The following is a 25386-nucleotide window of genomic DNA, read 5'->3' as shown; positions in this document are numbered from 1 at the left end:
CCATTCCCAGCACCAAACCCTTTCCATGTATAAGTGTGGACTCTGGAAGCGGCTGTTCTGGTAGCTGCAGGAGGGGCCAGGCTAGCTTTTGACAGTTCTGGCCACTTCTAGAGATGGCTCTTGGTTCTCAGGCCCTTGGCTGAGCGATGGGGGCAGCTGTCAACAGCTCTCTCTCCTCTCCCCTTTCCCCAGCTGCTCTGACTCTTCATCAGCAAGCTGAGCTTCTCCAAGCCTCAGTTTCCCACAGTGCCACCTCACCCCCTTCTCATCAGACGCTTGCCGCCTATGCTTTTTACGGTCCTGGGTCTCTCCAGTTTTCATGAGAGAAGGCCAGTAACATTTTCTTAAGCGAGTGAATGAGTAATATAAATAAAATTGTATGTAAATAGAAGCAATTTTTGATGACAAAACTGTTTAAATTCTCTTAATTTATTATCCTGAAGCAATTAGGGATGTCCATTTTCTTTTTGGCTGAATTAATAAAAGTATAGCAACTAAAGCAAAGAACATGAGAATCCTCTTAATCTGGATATGCTATGTTTGAAATAATGTGTTTGGTGCTTTCCACTTCTTCAGTTTTATTATTTACTTATTTTTTAAGTAGAGACAGGGTCTTGCTAAGTTGCCCAGGCTGGCCTCGAATTTCTATGCTCAAGGGATCTTCCTGTCTTGGGCTCTCAAGGTGCTGGGATTATAGGCATAAGCCACTGTGCCCGGCCCCATTTCTATTTTAATCAAGCATATGTCAAAAGAAAGAGGAGCTGGAGACAGCCTTCTCTTAACACAAAGCACGGTGTTTTATCTTCATCTGACAATAAGTGACTTGGTTAACTTTGATTTAATTTTGGCTTTTGGGAAGTCATGGGGAAAAGAAGTAAAGCTGAGGATGGCGAAATACCTTTGCTAAACCCAGAGACACTGCACCTGAATCCTGCTCAGTGTTTTGTAGGCAACCAACTGCCTTCTGCCACTGGTATCTGGAAGGGGAAATGAGTTACCTTAAGTGGGCCAAAGTGGGGAAATACTAACAGTACAACTAGAAAGCAAGAGCTGTCGTGAAAGCCCTGAATGGGTTCCCACTGCCATTTCAGACAAAACTGATGCAGTTAAGCCTGAATTTCCTGGCAAGCACAAGGGTAGATTTTTCCAAAAGGCTTTTTAGACTGCAAATACACAGCCTTTCCATGTCTCATCACAAAAGCAAACTGCTGGACACATGCTCTCTGTTCCCAGCTGGTTGTGTATGTTTTCTTCACACTTCAACAGAAGCGTGCCAAGGTGTGACATTTATGAATTTCGCCAACTGGGAACTGTGCACACAAATCGTTCTTCTTGTGGTGTGGGAAAATGATGAATGGGGGCTGTTCTGCCTGGGGAGGAGGGCTGCTGTCACTCTGGCATTCCTACAGCCTTATTTATTACACACCGAAGTATAAAACCACTCCGCCGCTGCAGCTCTCAGCTCCAGTCCTGGCATCTGCCCGAGGAGACCACGCTCCTGGAGCCCTGCTGTCTTCTCAGGGAGACTCTGAGGCTTTGTTGAGAATCATGCTTTGGAGGCAGCTCATCTATTGGCAACTGCTGGCTTTGTTTTTCCTCCCTTTTTGCCTGTGTCAAGATGAATACATGGAGGTGAGCGGAAGAACTAATAAAGTGGTGGCAAGAATAGTGCAAAGCCACCAGCAGACTGGCCGTAGCGGCTCCAGGAGGGAGAAAGTGAGAGAGCGGAGCCATCCTAAAACTGGGACTGTGGATAATAACACTTCTACAGACCTAAAATCCCTGAGACCAGATGAGCTACCGCACCCCGAGGTAGATGACCTAGCCCAGATCACCACATTCTGGGGCCAGGTACTCAGAATTCTCTTCTAAGGATTTTTGTGAAAGCTTAATGAGTTTTGTTGTTGCTGTTGTTGTTGTTGTTGTTGTTCTTTTTTTGGCTACGATTCTTAGAATCAATGAATGCTTTCGAGAAGTTCGCTAAGCTGCTTGTGAATCTCTTTCTGGATTGCTCTCGGGTACAAGAGGGACTGTCGGTCTCTGTTAGAGAATCAGCAGAGGCAGCAATGATGTGATGGGATAGTGGCCATAGTATCACCCCATCAGAAAGGGGAACCTGGCCAGCCAGCTTCCTGCTATGCTGGGACTTGATTTCCTTCTTGCTCTGTTGGTCCGGAAAGGAGTGCTGACCCATGCAGGCAGATGGGTCACTGCAGACAATCATTTGTTGTTCTTAAGAGAATTGGACTTTCTTAATCCCTTCCAGCAGGGAGAAGCTGCCTTTTGAGTTTGTCAAAAGCAATCAAAGTTTTTTTACTTTGATTTGTGAGTATACTGTGACATTTCAGGCAATCTTGTTTATTTGATTTATAGCATTCTAGATTGTTAAGCCTCTCTGTTCAGCCTGTTTTAAAAACAATTAAAGAGTTAAATAAAAAATAAACTGTTTGAAATGCATATCTTATAGCACGATTTGATGCCTGATAATCACAGAGGACTTGATCCATTTCTCAGGTTATAAATTCAGCTCTAAGGAAATATCTTTAACTCTTGGTAGTATGAGAGTGAGTTAAGATTTCAGTATAGTGAATTGCAAATTGGTGAAACTCAATGTAATTTAAAATATTAAGTATAGGAAGAGACATGTTTTGAATTACCCTCTAGACATCTAGTATGCTGAAAACTGTTAGAGGGGGCAAGAACAGTTACTTTGAGTTATATGATATTTGAACATACAGGTTTTTACTACAAGATTTGATTACTTTAATGCATTAAATAGGACCTGAAGAATTTCATGTAATTGAAATCTAAATCCTTCTCACCATGGATTCAGAAGTTTGGGTTGGTTGTTTGGTTATATGATCAGGCCAAGATCACACACAGAATCAATTGCAGATTTGAAACTAACCCAGAACTTCTAACTTGACCACACAAGGCAGTTGTCCAGACCATTCTGTGGGGGATGTATCCAGAGAAAATTGCTTCTTTAAGGAACCACGGAAGAAATGATAATCTCTAAATATGATCCTATCTTTTGAAAGCCACTTTTAGAGATTGTCTATTCATCTGACAATCTTTTGGCTAAAGGGTAATGATTAACACTAATTTGTGTGTGGGTTTTCGTTTGTTTTTGTTTTGTGGTGAAGATGTTTTCACTTGTGTCCAAGACTTGATCTGGACTTTCCATTTCACACATGGTATCTTTCCTGGCCAACAGATGGTATCTTTCCTGGCCATGACAGTGTGATTCCCCCAGAGGAAGCAGAAGGAAGTTAAAGGTTGTCTTTGGTCATTATGTCCTGACAACCAACACCCGGCAGGCCACTGAAATCCAAATCACATTTCTCCATCACTCTACCTTCTAGGTTCCTGAAGTATTTTCAAACAAACCACTAACAGGAGATATTGAGAATATTTAGAGTTACTGACAATCTGGAAGTTTTCAATACAACTCCTCTACCAATGGCTATGGAGACCACAGTTTGAATTTAGGATTGTGCTATGTTCTTCCTTCTTTCCCTACTTCCCCTCTTCCTCTTCTTTGATCATAATTCAATTTTCCTCTTATTCATTCAGTTCCCATGTATTTCTTGTGCTTCTACTTTGTACCAAACTTTAAAAGGGGGGCCAGGGATATATAAAGATAAATATGCCTGAGCTCCCATGTCCAAACCATCCTGAAGGGCTGTAGTAGAGATAAATTTTTGTTAATTAAATTAAGTTTAATTAAATGCATTTGTTAAATAAAGTCAGTACATGAAAGGCAGTTGGGCAAAAGTGTCAAAGTACTGATAGTTTTTGAGTTGGATCTTAAAAGATGAGATTAAAAGAATGACTATCCACAGCAAATTAAAAAAAAAAGTGCTGCAACAGAGACTGGAAAGCCTGTGAGAAGTTGGCTGTGGCTGAAGCTCCTGGGTTAGGGATGCAGGGGCGGGGGTTGGGGGGACGACGGGACATTACACGATTTTAGTGCAAAGAAGGATTCTGCTAGCTGGTTTAGAAGCTTAGATTTTGCTTTGCTAGCTAGGTTTTGTTTATTCATAGCAGGACAGTGAGGTAATCAGATATATGGTCTGGAAAAGATGCTCCAGCTGTGGGTTCATGGTGGAGTACAATGGCCAGAGATTTGGGGTGGGCAGACCCGGGCTCTTTTTTCCTGTTATTTTCTTCTCTGTAGCCTCTTTGTCATTCACCTTTGTCAATCTCCCCTCCTTCTCCCAGGTACTCATTTCTCCCTCCTCCCACTTCCCTTCTTCTTCTTTCTTTTCCCTTTTTTTGGGGCAGGAGGTTTAAAAAAAGGAGCTATGACTCTCCTTCTTAGAAGTCACTTACTAGTAGTAGAGCTCAATTCTGCCTCACTACCCCTAGGCCACCATCTACAAAATTGATGGAGCGTTTCTTAGAGACAAACTCTTTCTCGTGTGCTGCAAATTTACATGCCTTTTGCATACAAATTTGTCCTGCTTTTGGGAAAGAGGATGATAAACAAGGAGATCATAAATAGCAACTACCTACATGTAATTTTCCCTTACCTAGGAGAAAACTTCTGAATTAACACATCCCTTCCAACTTGTTCTAAGAGTTCCAGCAAAAGACTCAACAATACAAAAGCATTGCTCCATTCAACTGAACTTTGAAAGACAAGGCCAGAGGAAGGAACGTGTAATGCAATGTTGCTGAAGGGTTCTCACGAGGCGCTTGACTAGTAACAACCAGAAGTCTCTCACTGTTCTGGTGGCAGCTCTGTGCCCTCAAAGTGCCCTCAAGTAGCTTGGTCTTGCACTTCCAATCCTATTTGGCTCTAGCATTGAGCAACTTCATCTCCTGGAGCTGAATTCTTGTGCCTAGATACTAGACTTTAAAAACAAAATGTTTCTAAATTAATATTTGAGGCTTCGGAAAATACTTTAGTATCTTTGCATTGTAGAGCTGGAAAAAAATGCAAGACGATTGTAGGGAAAAAGTGGGAAATCTTCTCTTGTTTCATCCTCTGAAGATTCTCTGAAAATTAACTGTCCAAAGGCAGATCAGCAGGAGAAAAACATACCGCATGGGGATGATTTCCCAATAGCCCAATGCAGTATGCATGCTTACACACCCTTCCACGTAGGGTAGCAGGGAGTTGGGGAATGTAGAAGTAAATTACAAAGTTCCTCTGAGCCCTGGGGGAGGTGTTGTTACCAAAAGTGAATCCATAGGGGTCTGCAGCAACCTCAATTCTTGGCTCCTCAATTCCATTGAGGGTCATAAGGCGGAAGGAGAGACCAACGCAAGTTTTAGAGCAGGAATGAAAGTTTATTAAAAAGTTTTAGAGCAGGAATAAAAGGAAGGCAGGTATACTTGGAAAGAGCCAAATGGGCAACTTGAAAGACAAGTGCACGGTTTGACCTTTTGACTTGGGGTTTTTTCACGTTGGCATACTTCTGGGGTCTTGCGTTACTTCTCCCTTGATTCTTCCCTTGGGGTGGGTTGTCCACATGTGCAGTGGCCTGCCAGGACTTACTTGGGAGGTGAGCCTGCATAGTATGTTTACTGGAGTTGTAACCATGCTCACTTGAGGTATTCTTCCCTTACCAGCCAAATGCTCCTAGGAGGTCATTTGCCAATTAAACTCTGCCATTTTGCCTCTTAATGCACATGCTTGAGCCCACTTGCCCAACTCCTGAGATCTTATTGGGAAGCTGCCGATAACCAGTTTCAGGTTTTTTCTATCTTTAGGAAGACTGCCTTTCCCCGGCACTGGCTGCAACCAATTATTATTTTAGAGAAACAGTTAAAAGCCACTTGATCATCACCTGATGATCACCTGATATTCTGGGTCAGGTAGAGCCTTCCCCTACCCTGCTCATGTCTGAGTAGCTACCTACTGTGACAGTGTCAAGAAGGGAAGGGAGAGAAATTTACTGTGAACAGAGGTTGTCTTAAACCTTCCCAGATTATGGCTCCTAGCTGCCCTCAGGAAATAGAAAAAAAGCCTGTCTGAGCCTTGTGATGACTCCCAGTCTCTTCACTTCTCCAGTGGCTGATCTTTCCTGGTTATTTGATGAGATTCCTAAGGAGGGGGTCTTAAGACAATTGGATTTCTTTTGGAAAGACGTTTTCTTAGTCAAATAAAGAAATTCCAGACAGAGTCCCTCCCGGCACTTCTGGAAAGAAGATCAGAGAGACTGGGAGGCAGGGAAAGGTCAGAGAGAGACCTTGGATCTGAGACCTCTCTCTTTTTTTTTTTAATAAGAGATTTGCCACAAGCCAGTTTTCCCTGTGATAGCTCTTCCAATACGTCTTTCTTAAAACACCAAAGTTCAGAAGGATCATGAGGCCCCTCTCTCATGATCTGCGTTTGTACTGAAAATCAAGATCAAGCAAGCTTTTGTCCTGCTCCGCAGAGCCTTCTATCCTCCCTGTGCTCACCTTATCTTCGTGGCTTATTTCTGAAGCCTTCCATTTCCAAAGCACTCAACACGCTGAAGCACATATTTTGAAGAGTCATTTTCTGTGCACCAACACCACCTCATCCAATCCTCTGATTTAATAGCCAAAAACGAAACAAACAAAAAAAGATGTCCAGAGAACAGCGACTTCTCTAAGGTCACGCAGCACCGTGATGGAAATTCTGGTTTCAGTCCAGTGGGTGTTTCAACATTCCTAAGCATCTCAGTATTTCCATTCCATTCCTACATCGATGGTTCCACTTGAGGATTTTCCCTCCTTCTCCTCCCTTCTCCATCCTTAAAATTCATCATTGGCAGAGCCCTGGATTTTCTGAGGTTTAAAAGGCTGAATTTCACATTGGCAAAACCATAACAGGAAATATGGAATCCTTCCTTCTCAGATTACAGTTTTGGATTAGAAGGTGGGGCATGCCGTGGTGTCTTTGACTTTCCAAGTGTCCTGAAATCCCTCAGATAAAATCCCTGAGATGAAATCCCTCATCTCAAACCAATGGCTTTAATTGACTTTTCTTCCCCTACCAATTTGACAGAAGGTTTTCATAGACTCTAGTTCTTGTCCAGGTTTGAGCCTGGTAGACTGAAGACAAGACTAGGAGTTAGCTCTAAGTTATAGCTCCTGATCAGGCAAGACTTGGGTTCTGAGAGGTTGCAGGAGAATGCTTGTGCTACAGATACTGTTCAGTGTTTTCCCTGAATAGCTTTGTGGAAAATTTTAGGACAAAGCGGTGAGAGAGTGAGAACAAAATTCAAGCCCATTTTTTATTAAAGAAAAGAAAGTAAGATCTAAATGTTTAACTGTGTGAAGTTTTGATCCAGTTCTCTGCTTAAATTTTTAGTGACAAATACAACTTGAATTTTAAATTCTTTTTTCCTCCCTCTGTGTCTCCTTTCTCTTTCTCTTCTTCCCTGGCCTCCTTTTTCTCTCCTTTGCTTCATTTTTTTCATGAATCTCTTAGCAACAACATGCTGTTTTCAAAAGACCGTTGAATTATAATTGATGTCTAGGAACATTTCCACAAGTATTTTGTATGACATAATTATAAGGCAAGTTGCCAATTTAGATGGGAGTTCAAATTTCATAAGCAACTTTAATTCTCCTGTCAATCAACTTCCACTAGGTCTTTAGCTCTTTGACAGTAAACATATATTTTAGAAATTTAGGATTTCACTCAGTGTCATACTTGAGCATGTTTAGTACCCATTAAGTGCTTATTAAATATTGGTTTAAAAAGTGAGATAATCATTTCACAATTTTTTTTTTTTTGAGACTGTGTCTTGCTCTTGTCGCCCAGGCTGGAGTACACAATGGTGCTATCTCAGCTCACTGCAACCTCCGCCTCCTGGGTTCAAGTGATTCCCCTGCCTCAGCCTCCCAAGTAGCTGGGATTACAGGCATGCACCACCATGCCTGGCTAATTTTTGTATTTTTAGTAGAGACAGGGTTTCACCATGCTGGCCAGGCTGGTCTCCAACTCCTGACCTCAGGTGATCCACCTGCCTCAGCCTCCAAAAGTGCTGGGATTACAGGCGTCAGCCACCATGCTCGGCCCAATCATTTCACATTTTAAAGTGGAATGTGTGAAATAGAAATCATGTTAAATAGTTGATTTACTTATAAAGTTAAAGTTGTTTCAAGATGCAGATAATTAATAAAAATGTATTGGACTTATAGTTATTAGCAATGTATTATATTCTTGAAAATTGTTAAGAGTAGATTTTAAGTGCTCTCTCTACAAAAACAGTATATGAGACAATGCATATGTTAATTAGCTCAATGCATATGTTAATTAGCTCACTGTGTACTTATTTTATAACAACATGTTATACGTGATAAATATATATATAATTTCTAGTTGTCAGTTAAATAAGTAAATAAATGATTGGACTAAAAAATACTTTATTTCCTTCGTTTTCTAAGACAATTTAAGTGTGCTATGGCTGTTTGAAAAACTAATGTTACTATTCAGAATTTCTAAGAAATCTTAATCTAGCTCTTAACTCAGTATCATGGATATAGTAAGCATTTAAAAACAGTGCTTAAAGTGGATAATTCTTGTAATTGAGGACCATCTACTCAATTTAGCTACATCTGGGGCTATGGCAGTTGGAGAAGAGAAAAGCCTTCCAAGTCCACTTCTGAAGGAGTTTCTTTTCCTTTGCTGTTACAGTAGCAGCAGGAAGGCACTTTCCAGAAATAGGACCCAACTTCCCACCCCCACCCACACGCCTTTTCAAAGAGCATCTCCCTCTGTTGACTTTCTTGTTGCCTTTTCCTTTGGTCATCAACTGACCTTAGCTACTCCCTGACCCTTTGCCATTGATATCTCCACCCTATCCCATCTTTTCTGATCTTGCTGTGATTCGATTGGAATTAAGCTTACCTAAGGGCCAAGGCCAGTGGAAATTTAAAAATCCTAATTGCTCACAAGTACCTTCTTTTCTGAAGCTTCTCTTTCTGTCTTTTTAGTCTCCACAAACCGGAGGACTACCCCCAGACTGCAGTAAGTGTTGTCATGGAGACTACAGCTTTCGAGGCTACCAAGGCCCCCCTGGGCCACCGGGCCCTCCTGGCATTCCAGGTAAGGATGAGCAAGACATACTGTCAATCTAATTGCAGCCTGAGCTAAAGTAGGAGGAAAGGGCAAACCTAAATAATCTGGGATCACTTCTGTGTGATCCAAAGGATCCGCTAGACTCTTGGCACCCTGGAATACCAGATTCATAGGCTGGGAGGCTCCTCAACAGCATTGAGTCCAAAAGGACCAGGTCATAGTCTTCGTTCCAGTATATCTGCCACAGCGTGCTTTATGAAGGGCAGAGTAGAGCCAAAAGCTTACTGCTCTGGGCTACAACCATCTCAATGCCAGTCACTGAGCTGTGCATCCTTCTGTGTGACTCTAGGTCCAGCTAAGTGCTTCTTCCTCCAGTCTCAGGATCCCTCCATGTTCAGCCATCTCTCAATTGACTCTCATGCCACTCTTGGCCTCATGGAAACATTTTTAGGCTCCAGTACCATGTAGTGGTATGGGGAATGCTCTGGAGCTACATCAGACCCCACTAGACCAGCAGTTCAGTCATCTGTACTGTGCCAATGCTGCCAGGCACAGGGGAGTGCTGCGGGCCTGCTGGTAGCCTGGGTCAGTCCAGGAAAGGGTAGCCCAGGTCCCCTCAATATGGGGCTCCCAAGCCTATCTTGGGTTTTATTGTCTTCATCCTCAGGTTAATCCCTAGGGTAGGACCTCATCTCAGGGTCTGGCCAAAGTCCACTGGCTCTTCTGTGACTTACTCTCATTGATGTTAATATTTATCAGATGTGGTTCAATTTTTTTTCTACTTTTGAGTAGCTTCTTGCACAAAACCAAATTTACAGCAAGAAAATCTTATGTTAAACTTTAAACTACACTTACTGGCTTGGAATCTATGTCATTGGCCATCAAGGACAGCAGCCAGCAGGAGCAATGATGTAGGGTAGGGCCTATTTCTACCCTTGTAAAATCTTCTCAGGTCTTAACTCTTCTGAGGTTACACAAAAGGTTGGCCTTGGTTAAATGTTTTCTAACCAGGAAATGGCTTTGTCACTGAACACATTAATTTGTAAACACAGTCAAAGTTCATCCATTTGGAAGGGTTGTAAGCCTGGTATGATAACCAACCAAGGGTAGCATGCAAAATAAACAGCAAAAAGCCTGAAATTTAGCAAATATTAAAAATAAAGAAGAGGTGTAGAAATTGTCTCTTGGTGGCAAAGGGAAAAGTTAAAATTGTTTTCCAACTCTTGCTTTCAAAATCATTGCTGTAATTTGTTCAATGAATGAGTTTACCTTTTCCCCAGTTATAAAAGTGATGTGTATTTTGTAGAAAACTTCAAAGAGACAGAAAAATATAAAGAATGACATGAAAATTACTCATGTTCCACATTTAGAAAAGAACCTCTGTGAATATTTTTCTGTAACTTATTGTCTTTTTTTCCCTATGGATATAATACATAAATACATATTTTTCCAAACAAAGATAGTATCATGTTATTTCTATTTACTCATAACTTTCTTTTGCCTGAAACAAGGTCTGGCTTTTTTGTCCAGGCTGGAGTGAAGTGGCATGATCCAGGCTCCCTGTAGCCTTGGCCTCTCAGGCTCAAGAGGTCATCCTGCCTCAGTCTCCCAAATAGCTGGGACTATAGGTGTGCACCACCACTCCTGGCTAATTTTTTAATTTCTATTTTTGTAAAGATGGGATTTCGCCATATTGCTCAAGCTTGTCTCAAACTCTAGGGCTCAAGTGATCCTCTCACTGTGGCTTCGCAAAGTTTTGAGATTACAGTTGTGAGTCACTGTACCTGGCCACTTATAACTTTAAAATCTAAAAATATCATAAATATCACTATATCATTAAATGTTTTTCTTCAGCCTTCTTTTTTATGACTATATAACATAGTTTCTAGAATATGTCATGCCCTCCTAGTATGGGTGATTATATAGGTGGTTTCCAATCTTTGCTATTTTAAATGATAATGTGATAATTAGAATTCTACACAATTTTTCCTCCAAGACTTGCTTCAAAGGATAAACAGGCTTTGGAGCTTTAGGGTATCTAAGCCTTCTTTCAGAGCCTGGTGCCCTATTTAGACAATGATACCCCTTGGTTATACTTGGGATTGTTTTGAATGGTCCCCTTTCATAATTGAGTTTGGACAGTATGTCTAGAAATGGATGGTAAGTATGAGCGACTGGGTTTTCTCATGTGATGATGTCTGGTTGTTTAAGGAAACCATGGAAACAATGGCAACAATGGAGCCACTGGTCATGAAGGAGCCAAAGGTGAGAAGGGCGACAAAGGTGACCTGGGGCCTCGAGGGGAGCGGGGGCAGCATGGCCCCAAAGGAGAGAAGGGCTACCCAGGGATTCCACCAGAACTTCAGGTAAACCATCCTTGGTACATCTCCTGGTGGCTTTCCAACCTGCCTGACCACAAGGGGCCAGGAATCAGGATGTTCGAGCGCTTCCTCTAGTCGTCCCCAATCCTGAGTAAATCTGAGTCTCAGTTTGTTCATCTACGTCACAGGATGTTTGCATAAGGCCTACACTGTCCAAAAGGAGGACTTAGATATTATTCTTAGGGAGGAGAGACATTTATGAAGGGTGAAATCTAAGTCCCTCATAGGACCAAATCCAAGGCAACCCTAAATATAAACTCATCTCCTATTTTCCCAAATGAGATGTTTTAAGAATGTAATAAGATGTAATAAGGGTTTGGGCCAACTTGAATGTATAAACATTTAAATATATAAATGGAATGATGAAATGTCTAGTTATAATATTGTATTTATTAACATTGTTATATTTACATATACTAATCCATACATAAATACTGATATATATTGTTTTCTCTCAACTCAGATTTTGTGGTATAATTTTTGTTTATTTTTTGAAACAGAGTCTTGCTCTGTTGTCCAGGCTGGAGTGCAGTGGCACGATCTTGGCTCACTGCAACCTCTTCCTCATGGGTTTGAGCAATTCTCCTGCCTCAGCCTCCCTAGTAGCTGGAATTACAGGCATGCATCACCACACCTGGCTAATTTTTGTATTTCTAATACAGACGGGTTTTTGCCATGGTGGCCAGGCTGGTCTCAAATTCCTGTCCTGAAGTGATCTGCCTGCCTTGGCCTCCCAAAAAAGTGCTGGGATTACAGGCTTGAGCCACCACACTTGACCTTGTGGTATAATTTTTACTTGAGCTTTTCTTGTCAGAATCTTCTTTATCAATGGAGAATTTCAGTTTTGAGTCATCCACTCAGTGTTCCAGACCAGATTACATTCATTTCAGCATAAAGTTTAAAAAATCAATTTATGAGGTTAAAACTGTACATTTTATTCCAAGCTCAAGTACCCATTTACCTATTCTTTATCTCTCTTTTAAATGATCATTAAAGTTCTTATTGCCAACAAGATCTTAAACTTGTAAATGTGAGGTTAGGTCACAAGAAAAATTACTAACTTTGGGTTATTTCTGGAAGGTGGAGGAGGGCTAATATTTTGAAATGGATCCCCTCCAGGGGACTTCTATCAGCATTGAAAACTAGCATTTTTTAAAAATTTTCTTTCTGACTAGTGTCTTCCCAAAAAAAGTAACTTGTGGATAAAAATAAAGTAACTGAGATAAAATCCTGCAACATGAGAGATTTTTGAAGAATTAGACTATAAAGCGATTCTTGCCTGAAAGATCAATTGGGGGGAAACTGTCTTTCATTTGTGCATGTATGGTGGTGGTTTGACCCTGTATAAGTTCCATCATTTTTCTGGGCCTTGGTTTTTCAAGTTTAAAATAACTTGAATGGTTAGTGTGTTACTGTCATTTGTGGGTTTTGCAACTTTTAAATGAAAGCCGTTTTGTTTTGTTTTGTGTGTGTGTGCACAGGCTGGAGTGCAGTGGTGTGATCTTGGCTCACTGCAGCCTCCACCAAGGTTTAAGCGATTGTCTTGCCTCAGCCTCTGGAGTAGCTGGGATTACAGGTGCGTGACACCATGCCCGGCTAATTTTTTTGTATTTTTAGTAGAGACAGCATTTCGCTATGTTGGCCAGGCTGATCTCAAACTCCTGGCCTCCAGTGATCGGCCTGCCTCGGCCTCCCAAAGTGCTGGGATTACAGGTGTGAGCCACTGTGCCTAGCCAAATGCTGTTTAATAATTTCAGCAACCTGGGATCCATGTGCCAGTATAAATTTACAAACAAAAAGGCTAGAGATACCATTCAGCCAGGTTAAGGTATTTAATAAGACAGAAGATAAACATCTCAAAGCTAGACAGTCTAACCCATAACCTATGAATGGTAAACCACGGAGAAGGGGCCCTAGAGTAGCCAGTTTGATAGAGAACATTCTGGGCAATTATTAAATTTGCCCCATCAGCTATTTTACCCTAAAATCACAATACAATCATTTGGGTCTTATGCAGATTGTGAAGGAGGGAACTTCACATTCTTTGAAGGACCCAGCAAATTAAAGAATTTATTAATCTAACTTACACTCAGTTTCAATGACTCATTTGGACGAAGGATTAACTTTGACTTTCACGGCTCATTCTTCAATGGTAGTTTTAAGCAAAAGCTTTTCTTTTCTTTTTAACTTTTATTATAAGTTCAGGGGTACATGTGCAGGTTTTTTACATAGTTAAACTTGTGTCATGGGGATTTGTTGTACAGATTGTTTTATCACCAGATATTAAGCCTAGTACCCATTGGTTATTTTTCCTGATTCTCTTCCTCCTCCCACCTTCCATCCTCCCGTAGGCCACAGTGTGTGTTGTTCCCCTCTATATGTCCACGTGTTCTTATCATTTAGCTCCCACATATACATGAGAACATGCGGTGTTTGGTTTTCTGTTCCTCCATTAGTTTGCTAAGGATAATGGCCTCCCGTTCCATCCATGTTCCTGCAAGGGATATGATCTCATTCTTTCTTATGGCTGCACAGTATTCCATGGTGTATATGTAGCACATTTTCTTTATCCAGTCTATCATCAATGGGAATTTAGATTGATTCCATGTCTTTGCTATTGTGAATAGTGACAAAAGCTTTTCTTGACAGGTGGAATTGTCTCAAGGCTTTTAAAATTATTGTTAACATTTTGTATTTTGAACTTCAACCCTGACTTTGGATATTAATAGTACAGAGGTGGTAACAATAGTAGTAGTGGTGGCAAGAGGAGGAAGAGTACTACCCCATTCTCCACTTAGGGGATATAGAAATTTGAGGCCCAATTACTAATTACTCAATTGCCAAGTGACAGAATTAAGAGAGGTGGACCTTAATCTCATATCTTTGGACCCAAACAGACAGCCTTATTCCCAAACTCATAGAGCCTCTTGGTTGCCACCATGAGCGGGTTTCTCAAGTTAATTCTCTTTGCTGATCTTTTACTGATTAAGCAGAGGCTTTCAAAGTCCCTTAAAAGATTACACATGAAGTACTTGTAACCATTCCCAGAAATGGATGTTGACCATTAAATGATTTCTCGGATTCCCCCATCTCTAAATTTTACAGTTCCAATATGACTTTTTTTTGTCCAAAATCATGCTGAGAAATTTTTGCTGTTCTAATATTCAAAAAGATTGCTAATTTTAGTAAACCATTTTTCTGTATTTTAGATAACTGCAAACACTCCTTTTTACCTTTTCAAAGTTATTCGCATAATATCTTTTCACTGTTAAAAAAAATTAGAAAAGTTCTGGGCCAAAAATAATAAAACATGCCAAGAGATGATTACTGTTAACATACAGTTATGTAACTTTTCAGATTTATGCATACTTATATACATGTTACTTTTAAATATGATGGGAACATATATACATATTATTACTTTATTTCAAGAATGACAATCTATCCTAAATGTCTGTTCATGTAAATAAATACAATTCTATAGCTTTAAAATTAGTATATTTTTTCTGAATATAAAATTAATACATGCTAACTTGAAAATTATAAGTGTAATGAAGAAAGGAAAACTTTCCCATGAAACTTCTACCAAGAAAGACCTGCTATTAATAATTTCAAGAATATTCTTGCAGATATTTTTCTGAATTGCACACAGAATAACTCCATCCACACAGACACAGTTAATGTAGGCTGGTATCAGACAATAATGATCTTGTGTTGTCTACTTTTTGAGTAAACAGTGTATTGAAGACATTTTCTCCTTTTATATAGATGCACATTTAGATTAGCATCAAGAATTCTCAAAGTGTATTCAAAGAATTAATTTCATTAGAAATTAATAGGCTGGGCACCGTGGCTCACGCCTATAATCCCAGCACTTTGGGAGGCCGAGGAAGGTGGATCTCTTGAGCCTAGGAGTTTGAGAAAAGCCTAGGCAACATCGTGAGACCTTGTCTCTATAAAGAAAAAAAAAAAAAGAAATTAATAGGTATCTTCTGGGGAAAAAACAATGCAGGGTTACCAAAATTAAAACGTTTGGCTATAGGGTTTCTCAGGTCCTTGAATTTGCTAATGTGCATTTCACGGCTATAAGTGGAAAATTTCATCTAAATTTTTCTGGTATTATTTGATAACAGAATTTTAATATTTCAAAAATCATTTGAAAGACAAATAATCTTTGAAACCTATGTTCAGAACTGTTGATAGACATTGTCAATCTAATGACTGCATAGCATTCAAATGTTGGAATTATCATAATTTATTTGTTTCTTTCTCCATAGATTGATGTTTATTCCCAATTTTGCTGTTATGTATAATGTTTAACAAACTAATCTGCATAAAAACTTGACTTCTTTAAGATAAATTGCCTATTTATTGACCAATAATTCTTTCCTTAGATTGCATTCATGGCTTCTCTGGCAACCCACTTCAGCAATCAGAACAGTGGGATTATCTTCAGCAGTGTTGAGACCAACATTGGAAACTTCTTTGATGTCATGACTGGTAGATTTGGGGCCCCAGTATCAGGTGAGATGGAAACATAGGATGAAGATTGAGTTAATCAATGTAACAATAAAGACAATTAAGGAAGGAAAGAAAGAAGAGAGGGAGGGATGGAGAAAGGGAGGGAGGGAAAGAAGGAGGAAGGGAGTAGGAAATAAAGAAAGACATTAAGGTAGTTATTTTTTTCTGATTCAAGTTAAACCAAACAGCTCATATAGATTTCTGTTGGATTTCAAAGTAAACGAATTAGAATCTGAAAAGACAAAAATAGTTTTTAAAATATGGCCATAGTCATTAATATTATCAACTCTGATTTAGACTGAGCTAAATAATTCTTAAGAGGACATAGTTACCTCTGACTTTAAAAGTCCTTAAAACATAATTCTCAGTTTAAATGTGTCATAACTGTTTCCTCCCCTTGCCACCACCTCAAGGAGTGCCTGATCCTATTTTTTTAATTAAAAGAAATTGAGCAGGTAATACATTTACTTATTTAAAAAGTTAAGGCCTGGCGCGGTGGCTCAAGCCTGTAATCTCAGCACTTTGGGAGGCCGAAGCGGGCGGATCACGAGGTCAGGAGATAGAGACTATCCTGGCTGACATGGTGAAACCCCGTCTCTACTAAAAACACAAAAAATTAGCCAGGCGTGGTGGTGGGCGCCTGTAGTCCCAGCTACTTAGGAGGCTGAGGCAGGAGAATGGCGTGAACCCGGGAGGTGGAGCTTGCAGTGAGCCGAGATCGCGCCACTGCACTCCAGCCTGGGCGACAGAGCTAGACTCCCTCTCAAAAAAAACAAAAACAAAAAAAAAAGAGTTTGAAAAGAGTTTGTTTATGCAAATGAATACAAATATATCTTCTCATATTTCTATATAAAAGCTAGGACACTCTACATTCTGATTGTGTCTTGCTTTAAAAAAAAAACTAACAATATATTTTAGAAATCTTTTCACATCATTACTTCGTCTTCTTTCTTATAGCTGAACGTACCAAAGTATATTTAATGAATTCCCTTATTGCTGGACATTTGGGTTGTTTCCAGTTTGCTTTATTTTTTTTGGTGGTGGTGGATTTTTTTTTGTTTGTTTCTAGACAGGGTCTCTATCGTCCAGCCTGGAGTGCAGTGGCACCATCTCGGCCCACTGCAACCTCTGCCACCTCTGCCTGCCAAGCTCAAGTGATCCTCCCCACTCAGCCTCCTGAGTAGCTGAGACTACAGACCCAGGCCACTACACCTGGCTAATTTTTGTAGTTTTAGTAGAGACGAGTTTTACCATGTTGGGCAGGCTGGTCTGAAATTCCTGGCCTGAAGTGATCTGCCTGCCTCAGCCTCCCAAAGTGCTGGAATTACAGGTGTGAGCCACCATGCCAGCAAGAATATACCACTTTGTACTTTATCACTTACAGGTATATCTGTAGGCTAAAGTTTTAGGAATATTATCAGTATAAACATATCCATAATTTTTATCAATTTTGCCAAATTGCTCCCTGTAAGGGTTGTACCAATATGCTTAAATTGTCAAGATATGAAAGCACTTATTTCCTGATAGCCTTATCAACAAAATGTGCTTTCAAGTTTCTGGACAGTTGATAAATAGAAAATCCCATTTTACAAACTTTTTACTTTGAATTAATTTTAGACTTATAGGAGAGTTATGAAAATATTATACAAAGTTCTCATATTTTGTTTAACCATCTTCCCCTACTATTAACATTTTAAATAACCAAAGTGCAATTACAAAAATAAAGAATGAACCTAGGTACAATACTATGACTAAATTATGGACTTTATTCAGATCTCACCAGGTTTTTCTGATGCTCCCAGCTTTTAATTCCATTTATTGTCTGGCCATTTTTACCATGGGTTCACTCCTTTTGTTCTATAATGTTCTTTTATACAGGTATTTGCTTTATTAGTATAAATTCATGGCTACATTTTTCATCTACTACATGACAACATTTTTTCTTGGAGAGTATTGTTAATCCATTAGGGTCGTTTTTGCTTTTCTTTTCTACTTTAAAAAATTAACTGATGGTTGAATGAGTTGAATTTTCCTAGACCAGCCATATGCTCTAGTTTCTTGGTGAAGAAAGGACCAGGGCAATTTCTAGACTGGATAACTCAAAGCCTCCCTCCGCTGCTGCCAGTGGACTAATGGATTCTTTTAAGTAAGGCCCTGATGTGTGTTTTTCTTGGTCACACTTCCACTACCTCTCCAGACTGCACTGGGTCCATGAAGTCTTCTGAAGCCAGCCTTATACATCCTGGTTCCCTTGCCTTCAGGAGCCTTTTTTTTTCTTTCTTTTCTTTTTTTCTTTTTTTTTTTTGCTGGCAGATTTTGAGATTGGCCACTGCAGGTTCTCTTTCCACATCCTACACTGTATCTAGCAACCATCACCCCAAACACAGCCTTGGCTTCCGCTCAGCCCTGTTCACAGGGGCTTGTTTTCAGCATTGCTCTTCCACGTGGCCCTCACTATCAGGGAGTGCATTTCTCCTGACACTGTGTGACACCTGCTGCCACCTGGCCTCCTCAGAGCCTGGCTCAACCTCGTGTTATCTCCACATGACTCTGTCCACCCTCAAGGGCATTTGGCAGCACTTACAGGTATTTTTGAAGTTCATTGATTTTCTTCCAGTCTCCGAGCGTTGCAGAACATGGATACTTATTTGGTTTTTGTTTTTCAATTCTATTCATTTCTCTATATGGTAACCAGAATTAAAAGGAAGAAACTTCTGATGGAGGCAGTGGCCCTGTCAGATTTTCACAAATGCTTTTAAGTGCACCTTGATTTATTTTTTCTACTCAGTTTAAGTCAGAAATGAACTGAGATATGAAATGATAGAAGCAATCTTTCATCACACTTTAATGTCATGAAAGTCATCTTTAAATGTTCTTATGTGATTTTCTGCTCTGAAGGGTTATGTCATAATTTTCTTATAACTATTCTGTTAAATGCTATCTATGCCACAGATTATATTAGTGCCTAGAAATACCTAGTCCACGTTTCCATGGAATTAAGTGGCTTTATAATTGAAGCCTAAGTAAGGATTTAATTTTTTAGAGCTCTCTGGGGCCAGACGTTCAATTTCTAGTGATACCAGCTGTCATTTGACTCTCACAGTTTTCTGTTTCAGTCTCCATTTTTGCAATAGAGTGCAAAAAGACCATTTTGTCCTTTTCAGCTTTGGGAGTGAAGAGACAGAGAAGGCTGGTTTTTGAAATTACAGCAACACAAAGACCTCCAAACCATAGTGCAAATGTGTCTCCTCTGGTTTCAGTACCTTGCCTTGCAGGAAAGCCACATGTGGGTATAATACATACTCACTTCGGTATTTCCAACTCCAGACATTTCATTTATTTACTATCTGGTGTTTTAGTCTCCTCTTTCTAACACGTTTTTGCAACCTATTTTTAATAGTAGTCATCATTTTGTAAGAAAAACTAATATATTTTCCTGTCATTTTGATTTCAGCTTTATCTTCTTGAGGAATTGAAAATTATGTATGTGTATGTGTCTAATATGAAATTTTGTAAAATGTGAAAAACTAAACACATATAAACTATTTTCCTTGAGGCTTTTAATTTTTATCTGCTTTTACTTTTCCTCTGTGGGCCAATCTCTAGGCATATGAATAGGCATGATAAACTTTAAACTTTTAGGCCATTTCCTTTGTTCCCAGAACATTGAATATGCGTTCCTGGCACTAGACAAAGCATCATCATACTTCTTTGTTTAATTTGACTTAGAATCAGGTGAATTGACACGGCACCCTTACAACTTTCATCTTACTTGATTGCACTTTTGAGACAGAAAGAGAACTATCTTTTATTAAAGCTATTTCTGGGTTATTGTCTTGAAAGGCCATTTGTTTAAAATGTAACATGGAAATCAGTAAGAGCTTGATGACTTATGTTCATTCACCTTTCCAAAATGCACACCAAAATCCCAGATCATTTAGAGTTTGAAAAATTTTCCTTTTGTCTTGTCTGTGTGCTATTGGATTCTTCTTAATTATTCAGTGAAAGTATCTTGTGTGCTGGCATTTAGAGTATATTAGGTCATATTATATTGCTTTCAATTAAGAGCCCTAGGCTCTTATTAAAAAACTCAAATCTTTTAAAATATATGTTGGTCTTTTTCAAATGAAGAGGATACAGACTTTTAGTGACAAGGTCCCGTTGCTGAGTCTAAGTTGGGTCTTTCTGTTTATTGTATATAATTTCACCAACATACAAGGAATAGCATGAGAAATTACCAGAATCATTTCTTTAGAACTCATAAACATTTATTCTGTGCTCCAGGATTTCCTTATCTTTGGCTAATTCCTTTGGTGAGTTTAATCATCTGTTGTATTGTTATAGTTGCTCATTTTCTTAAGTCACGGAGCATCGTTGTTCAACCACAAACCTCTCTGTACCTTGGTAACATGAGTTCTGTGGTACATGAGGATGATAGCTAACCTGTGCCCAGGAACAACACCTACTTTGCCCAAAGCACTTTGTCAGGGCACAAGGCAGTGAGATACATCTAAAATGAGGTAGGCTTCTTCTCTTAAAGACTTTTAAGTCTTATTCGGGATACACAGTGTACACATTGAGAAAGTCTCAAAGCACTTGAAAGCACTTGGAAGGGGAGTAGATAAAGGGACATTCCTGCAAATTAAGGCCAAGGAGAGACACCATACTACAAAGAATATCAATAAAAGACATGTGAAGGCATTTGGCAAATCTCCAGGTATCTCCAGGTCCTCAATGTATAACATGTTAATATCAACATGGATAAATACCTGCTTTTTTCAGGCGTGTATTTCTTCACCTTCAGCATGATGAAGCATGAGGATGTTGAGGAAGTGTATGTGTACCTTATGCACAATGGCAATACAGTCTTCAGCATGTACAGGTGGGTGGTCTTTTCTATCATGGGTCTCATCCATGCTGCCATTGTTTGTTCAAGGAATTCCTAATGACAGGGAAGCGTATAGGAGTCAGTAGAGCCTGACATGGCCCCTGTCCTTAATAAGAGCCCTCATGCACCAATATGGCCACATTATCATCATTATTGTTTGGGAAAAAATAAATCTGATGAACTTGAGCATCAGCAGGTTGATAAGAGGCCTTGCATTAATTACTAGCAGAACTCCCCATAACCAATCATTTGGATTATTTTTATAACTCATTATTTTTCTCCTCTCTCTCTGCCCCTTTTTCTGCTTTCCCATTCTCCCATGCCCTCTGATGTTAGCTTGGAGTGTGGCAAAGAGGCAGAGAGCCAACACCTTTCTTACAATTAAATGGGCCATGAGTTATCTATGAAAAACTTTGTGGCTGTTATCATTTCCCTGTTATTTTTGATGATGTGTGATAATTGCTGTGTTTACTTCCGGAGCCTTACCTGAGGGGGAAGATGTATTTGAAATGCCAAAAGACAGAAAGATGAGTTAGGGTAGGTGAAATTGTTGCAACTAAGAGATCCAGTTACTCTAACATGCTAGAAGTTGATTTTTCTTGACCAGTCCAGGGCAAAAGTTCCAGATTGGGAAAGAATGAGGGGTTGTAGGAGGGGTGCAGGTTGGGAGTGGGTTTATTCTTCCTGTTTTTTGAGGAAGCCAGGCTGATGAAAGCAGCTCTGCTCTCTATAAAACTGACTTTGAGCCAGGCGCGGTGGCTGACGCCTGTAATCCCAGCACTTTGGGAGGCTGAGGCGGGCGGATCACGACGTCAGGAGATCGAGACCAACCTGGCTAACACGGTGAAACCCCATCTCTACTAAAAAAATAAATAAATAAATACAAAAAATTAGCTGGGCGTGGTGGCAGGCACCTGTAGTCCCAGCTACTCGGGAGGCTGAGGCAGGAGAAGGCATGAACCCAGGAGGCAGAGCTTGCAGTGAGCTGAGATTGCGCCACTACACTCCAGCCTTGGCGATGGAGCGAGACTCCGTCTCAAAAACAAAACAAAACAAAAAACAAACAAACAAACAAACAAAAAAACTGACTTTGAAATTCTCTCTGGTCATTGTCATTGCCAGAGTCAGAAGGAGAAAAGCTTGCTGTTGCAAGTTTGTGGAAATATTTATGGATCAGGAATTCTGTTCGGAGAACTTAGTCACATTGTTTTCCACCCAACAAATGCAAGGGTGACATGGAATTGCAGTGCCAATGGAACAGAAGAAAGGGGATTCTGGTGAACAGCTAACCTTCTCTGCCCTCTGGCTTCCAAATATCTGCTGAACTCTTCTTCCTACACTTACAATACATGTCTCCCCATCTCTCTGTCCCTATGGGAGACAGCCCGTGAAGCACAAATAACACATCCAGCTCAAAGCCCTGAGTCAGTCAATGAGTAGTCCTTTTCATCAGATTGGTTTGTTGGCTGTTTTTCTCTTTGGCTCCTGGTTCTGTCCTCTGGGAGGGTCTTCTTTATCTGCTTTTCTCTGTGGCTCATCTGAAAGGTGAGCAGGCCCTCCTCGAGGCTCTCTCACAGCCCACTTCCTGCTGGTGCAAATTTGAAAGCTGAGTCAAACAGCCCAAGCCTCTTGAGTCCAGTTTTGGGTCTCTGGCAAACCCATTTCCTCAGAAACTTACTTAGCAGGCTTTTACTCTATTTTTTACTCAATTTTACTCTATTTACTTAGCTGGCTTTTACTTCATTTGTTAAATAGATTAAGTCAAGTCAGTTACATGTGTTACTAAACCGCACTCCATATACTTTTCTTGACAGTTTTCAGCCTGCTATTCCTTGTCTTCATGCCTTTCTCTCAATTTAATGGAGTTACCCTGAGGCCTTCTAAAGCAATAGATTTGGGCAGAAAGGCAATATTTTTAATCCATCAGATTGTGCCACAGCTGTGTCTACTTGATTGAATAAGTAGTCTTTTTTTTTTATTTTACTTTAAGTTCCAGGATACATGCGCAGAATGTGCAGGTTTGTTACACAGGTATACATCTGCCATGGTGGTTTGCTGCACCTATCAACTCATCATCTAGGTTTTAAACCCTGCATACGTTAGTTATTTGTCCTAAAGCTGTCCCTCCGCTTTCCCCTCACCATGCCACAGGCCCTGGTGTGTGATGTTCCCCTCCCTGTGTCCACGTGTTCTCATTGCTCAACTCCCACTTATGAGTGAGAATATGCGGTGTTTGGTTTTCTGTTCTGTGTTTGTTAGTTTGCTGAGAATGATGACTTCCAGCTTCATGCATGTCCCTGCAAAGGACATGAACTCATTCTTTTTTATGGCTGCTGAATGAGTAGTCTTAAGGAAAAAACATCAGCTTTATCACTGCTCTTCCAGATATAAAGACACCTGGCTTTTTTAACCTTGTTAGGCCCCAACCATGTAGACACTATTTACTTCCTCTTCTTCAAACAAGTCAGTTTTTGCCTAACTCATCTTTTGTAGCAGCATCTTTCTAAAAGCAGCAAAGAGTACTCTGGCTTTTTCCAATCACTTCCCTTTCTTACCCTACAGGCATTAGATCTATTTTCCAAGTTATCACGTTTTCCAAAGGTTTTTGCACAGTGTAACATGGATCTTCTGCTTTCCCAGACCATGATATTTGTTTCCGCATTGCTCCTTGCCTGACCATGAGCCAGTGCAAGCCTATTTTTATTTGGGTTGTGGAGCAGCCTCCTTTTGTACCAAATTCTAGCTTAGTTAGGGGAAGCTAAATTTCTGTAAAAAAACCCAGTGGAATAGCTCAAACATAATATAACTTTCTTTCCTTCTCATCAAACAGCCCAAGGTTGTTCCAGGTTGGAGTAGGGCAGAGAGAGAGCTCTTTTCCACACAGTCTCCAAGAACCCAGTCTTCAACATATGGCTTCTAAGATCATTCTGGTCATTGTCATGAACATTCCAGACAGTCATAAGAAGGAGCAGGGAGGGGTTCTGTGAGAGTGTTACTAGCCAGCCTTAGAAGTGGCATATAGGTCATTTCTGCTCACAGGCTGTTTAGAGAACTTAGCCACAGGATTATACCTGTGGGAAGGAGAGAAGGGGAGCACAGACTTTGGTGAAGAGCTGGTTGTTCATGGCAAAGACTAAGTAGTTTGTTCCTCTTTTTCTTTCCAGCTATGAAATGAAGGGCAAATCAGATACATCCAGCAATCATGCTGTGCTGAAGCTAGCCAAAGGGGATGAGGTTTGGCTGCGAATGGGCAATGGCGCTCTCCATGGGGACCACCAGCGCTTCTCCACCTTTGCAGGATTCCTGCTCTTTGAAACTAAGTAAATATATGACTAGAATAGCTCCACTTTGGGGAAGACTTGTAGCTGAGCTGATTTGTTATGATCTGAGGAACATTCAAGTTGAGGGTTTTACATTGCTGTATTCAAAAAATTATTGGTTACAATATTGTTCATGCTACAGGTACGCCAATAATGTTGGACAACTCAGGGGCTCAGAAGAATCAACCACAAAATAGTCTTCTCAGATGACCTTGACTAATATACTCAGCATCTTTATCACTCTTTCCTTGACACCTAAAAGATAATTCTCCTCTGACGCAGGTTGGAAATATTTTTTTCTATCACAGAAGTCATTTGCAAAGAATTTTGACTGCTCTGCTTTTAATTTAATACCAGTTTTCAGGAACCCCTGAAGTTTTAAGTTCATTATTCTTTATAACATTTGAGAGAATTGGATGCAGTGATGTGACAGGGCTGGGGCAAGAACAGGGGCACTAGCTGCCTTATTAGCTAATTTAGTGCCCTCCGTGTTCAGCTTAGCCTTTGACCCTTTCCTTTTGATCCACAAAACATGTTAAAACTCTGAATTCACCTACAATGCTATTTTAAAGTCAATAGATTTTAGCTATAAAGTGCTTGACCAGTAATGTGGTTGTAATTTTGTGTATGTTCCCCCACATCGCCCCCAACTTCGGATGTGGGGTCAGGAGGTTGAGGTTCACTATTAACAAATGTCATAAATATTTCATAGAGGTACAATGCCAATAGATATTCAAATGTTGCATGTTGACCAGAGGGATTTTATATCTGAAGAACATACACTACTAATAAATACCTTAGAGAAAAATTTTGACCTAGCTTTAGATAAAACTGTGGCAAGAAAAATGTAATGAGCAATATATGGAAATAAACACACCTTTGTTAAAGATACTTTCTAAACTTGTTTTTAATAAAGTTTAAGAGTCATAGAATTGTAAATCACTATGGTTAACAGAAAGTGAAAATATTTTCATGCAGATGATGTGAACAGTCGTGTGAATAGGTGACTTGGGCACACAGCAGGGTCATGTGACTCCAGAAAACTTCACTTTTCATTTATTCCATTGTTATAATTTCAACCCTTTAAGACATTGATGTTTAGAGGGCTCACAAATAAAATCTGAATACCTCTAAGGAAAGAGGTTTTTTTAATCACATACCTGAAGTCTTTGTAATGTTCATGCTTAAATTCTAAGTTTTCACCTTAGTGACACACAAGGTTTGGTTGTAGGCAACAAGTCCCAGGTGTGTGGGAAATTCATTCACAAC

The 25386-nt window shown here is 40.0% G+C and overlaps 1 protein-coding gene across 3 annotated transcripts; it reads left to right on the top strand.

Moving 5' to 3' along the window:
- Positions 1–1071: 1071 nt before the first annotated feature.
- C1QTNF3 (C1q and TNF related 3) lies at positions 1072–25008 on the top strand. Of its 3 annotated transcripts, none has more exons than XM_002815474.6 (6): positions 1072–1851; positions 8923–9034; positions 11219–11373; positions 15783–15912; positions 20692–20791; positions 23962–25008. In XM_002815474.6, the coding sequence occupies exons 1-6, from the start codon at positions 1348–1350 to the stop codon at positions 24119–24121; spliced, it is 1161 nt and encodes a 386-aa protein (XP_002815520.3). In that variant the 5' UTR covers positions 1072–1347; the 3' UTR covers positions 24122–25008. The 3 variants fall into 3 exon arrangements, with proteins under 3 accessions (XP_002815520.3, XP_002815521.2, XP_063580150.1); XM_002815475.5 differs by having other exon boundaries at positions 1103–1632; XM_063724080.1 differs by having other exon boundaries at positions 1428–1812.
- Positions 25009–25386: the final 378 nt, after the last annotated feature.

The sequence above is a fragment of the Pongo abelii genome, chromosome 4 (genome assembly GCF_028885655.2).
Source record: "Pongo abelii isolate AG06213 chromosome 4, NHGRI_mPonAbe1-v2.0_pri, whole genome shotgun sequence".
Taxonomy (NCBI): domain Eukaryota; kingdom Metazoa; phylum Chordata; class Mammalia; order Primates; family Hominidae; genus Pongo; species Pongo abelii.
This window is presented reverse-complemented; position numbering and strand designations above follow the sequence as displayed.

What these genes read in the sequence shown, in the direction of transcription:
- C1QTNF3 (XM_002815474.6), top strand. Translation starts at nt 1,348, where the DNA reads ATGATGAATGGGGGCTGTTCTGCCTGGGGAGGAGGGCTGCTGTCACTC. An exon ending in TCACCACATTCTGGGGCCAG is followed by an intron (nt 1,852 to 8,922) that starts GTACTCAGAATT and finishes CTGTCTTTTTAG; the next exon opens with TCTCCACAAACCGGAGGACT. An exon ending in ACAGTCTTCAGCATGTACAG is followed by an intron (nt 20,792 to 23,961) that starts GTGGGTGGTCTT and finishes TTTTCTTTCCAG; the next exon opens with CTATGAAATGAAGGGCAAAT.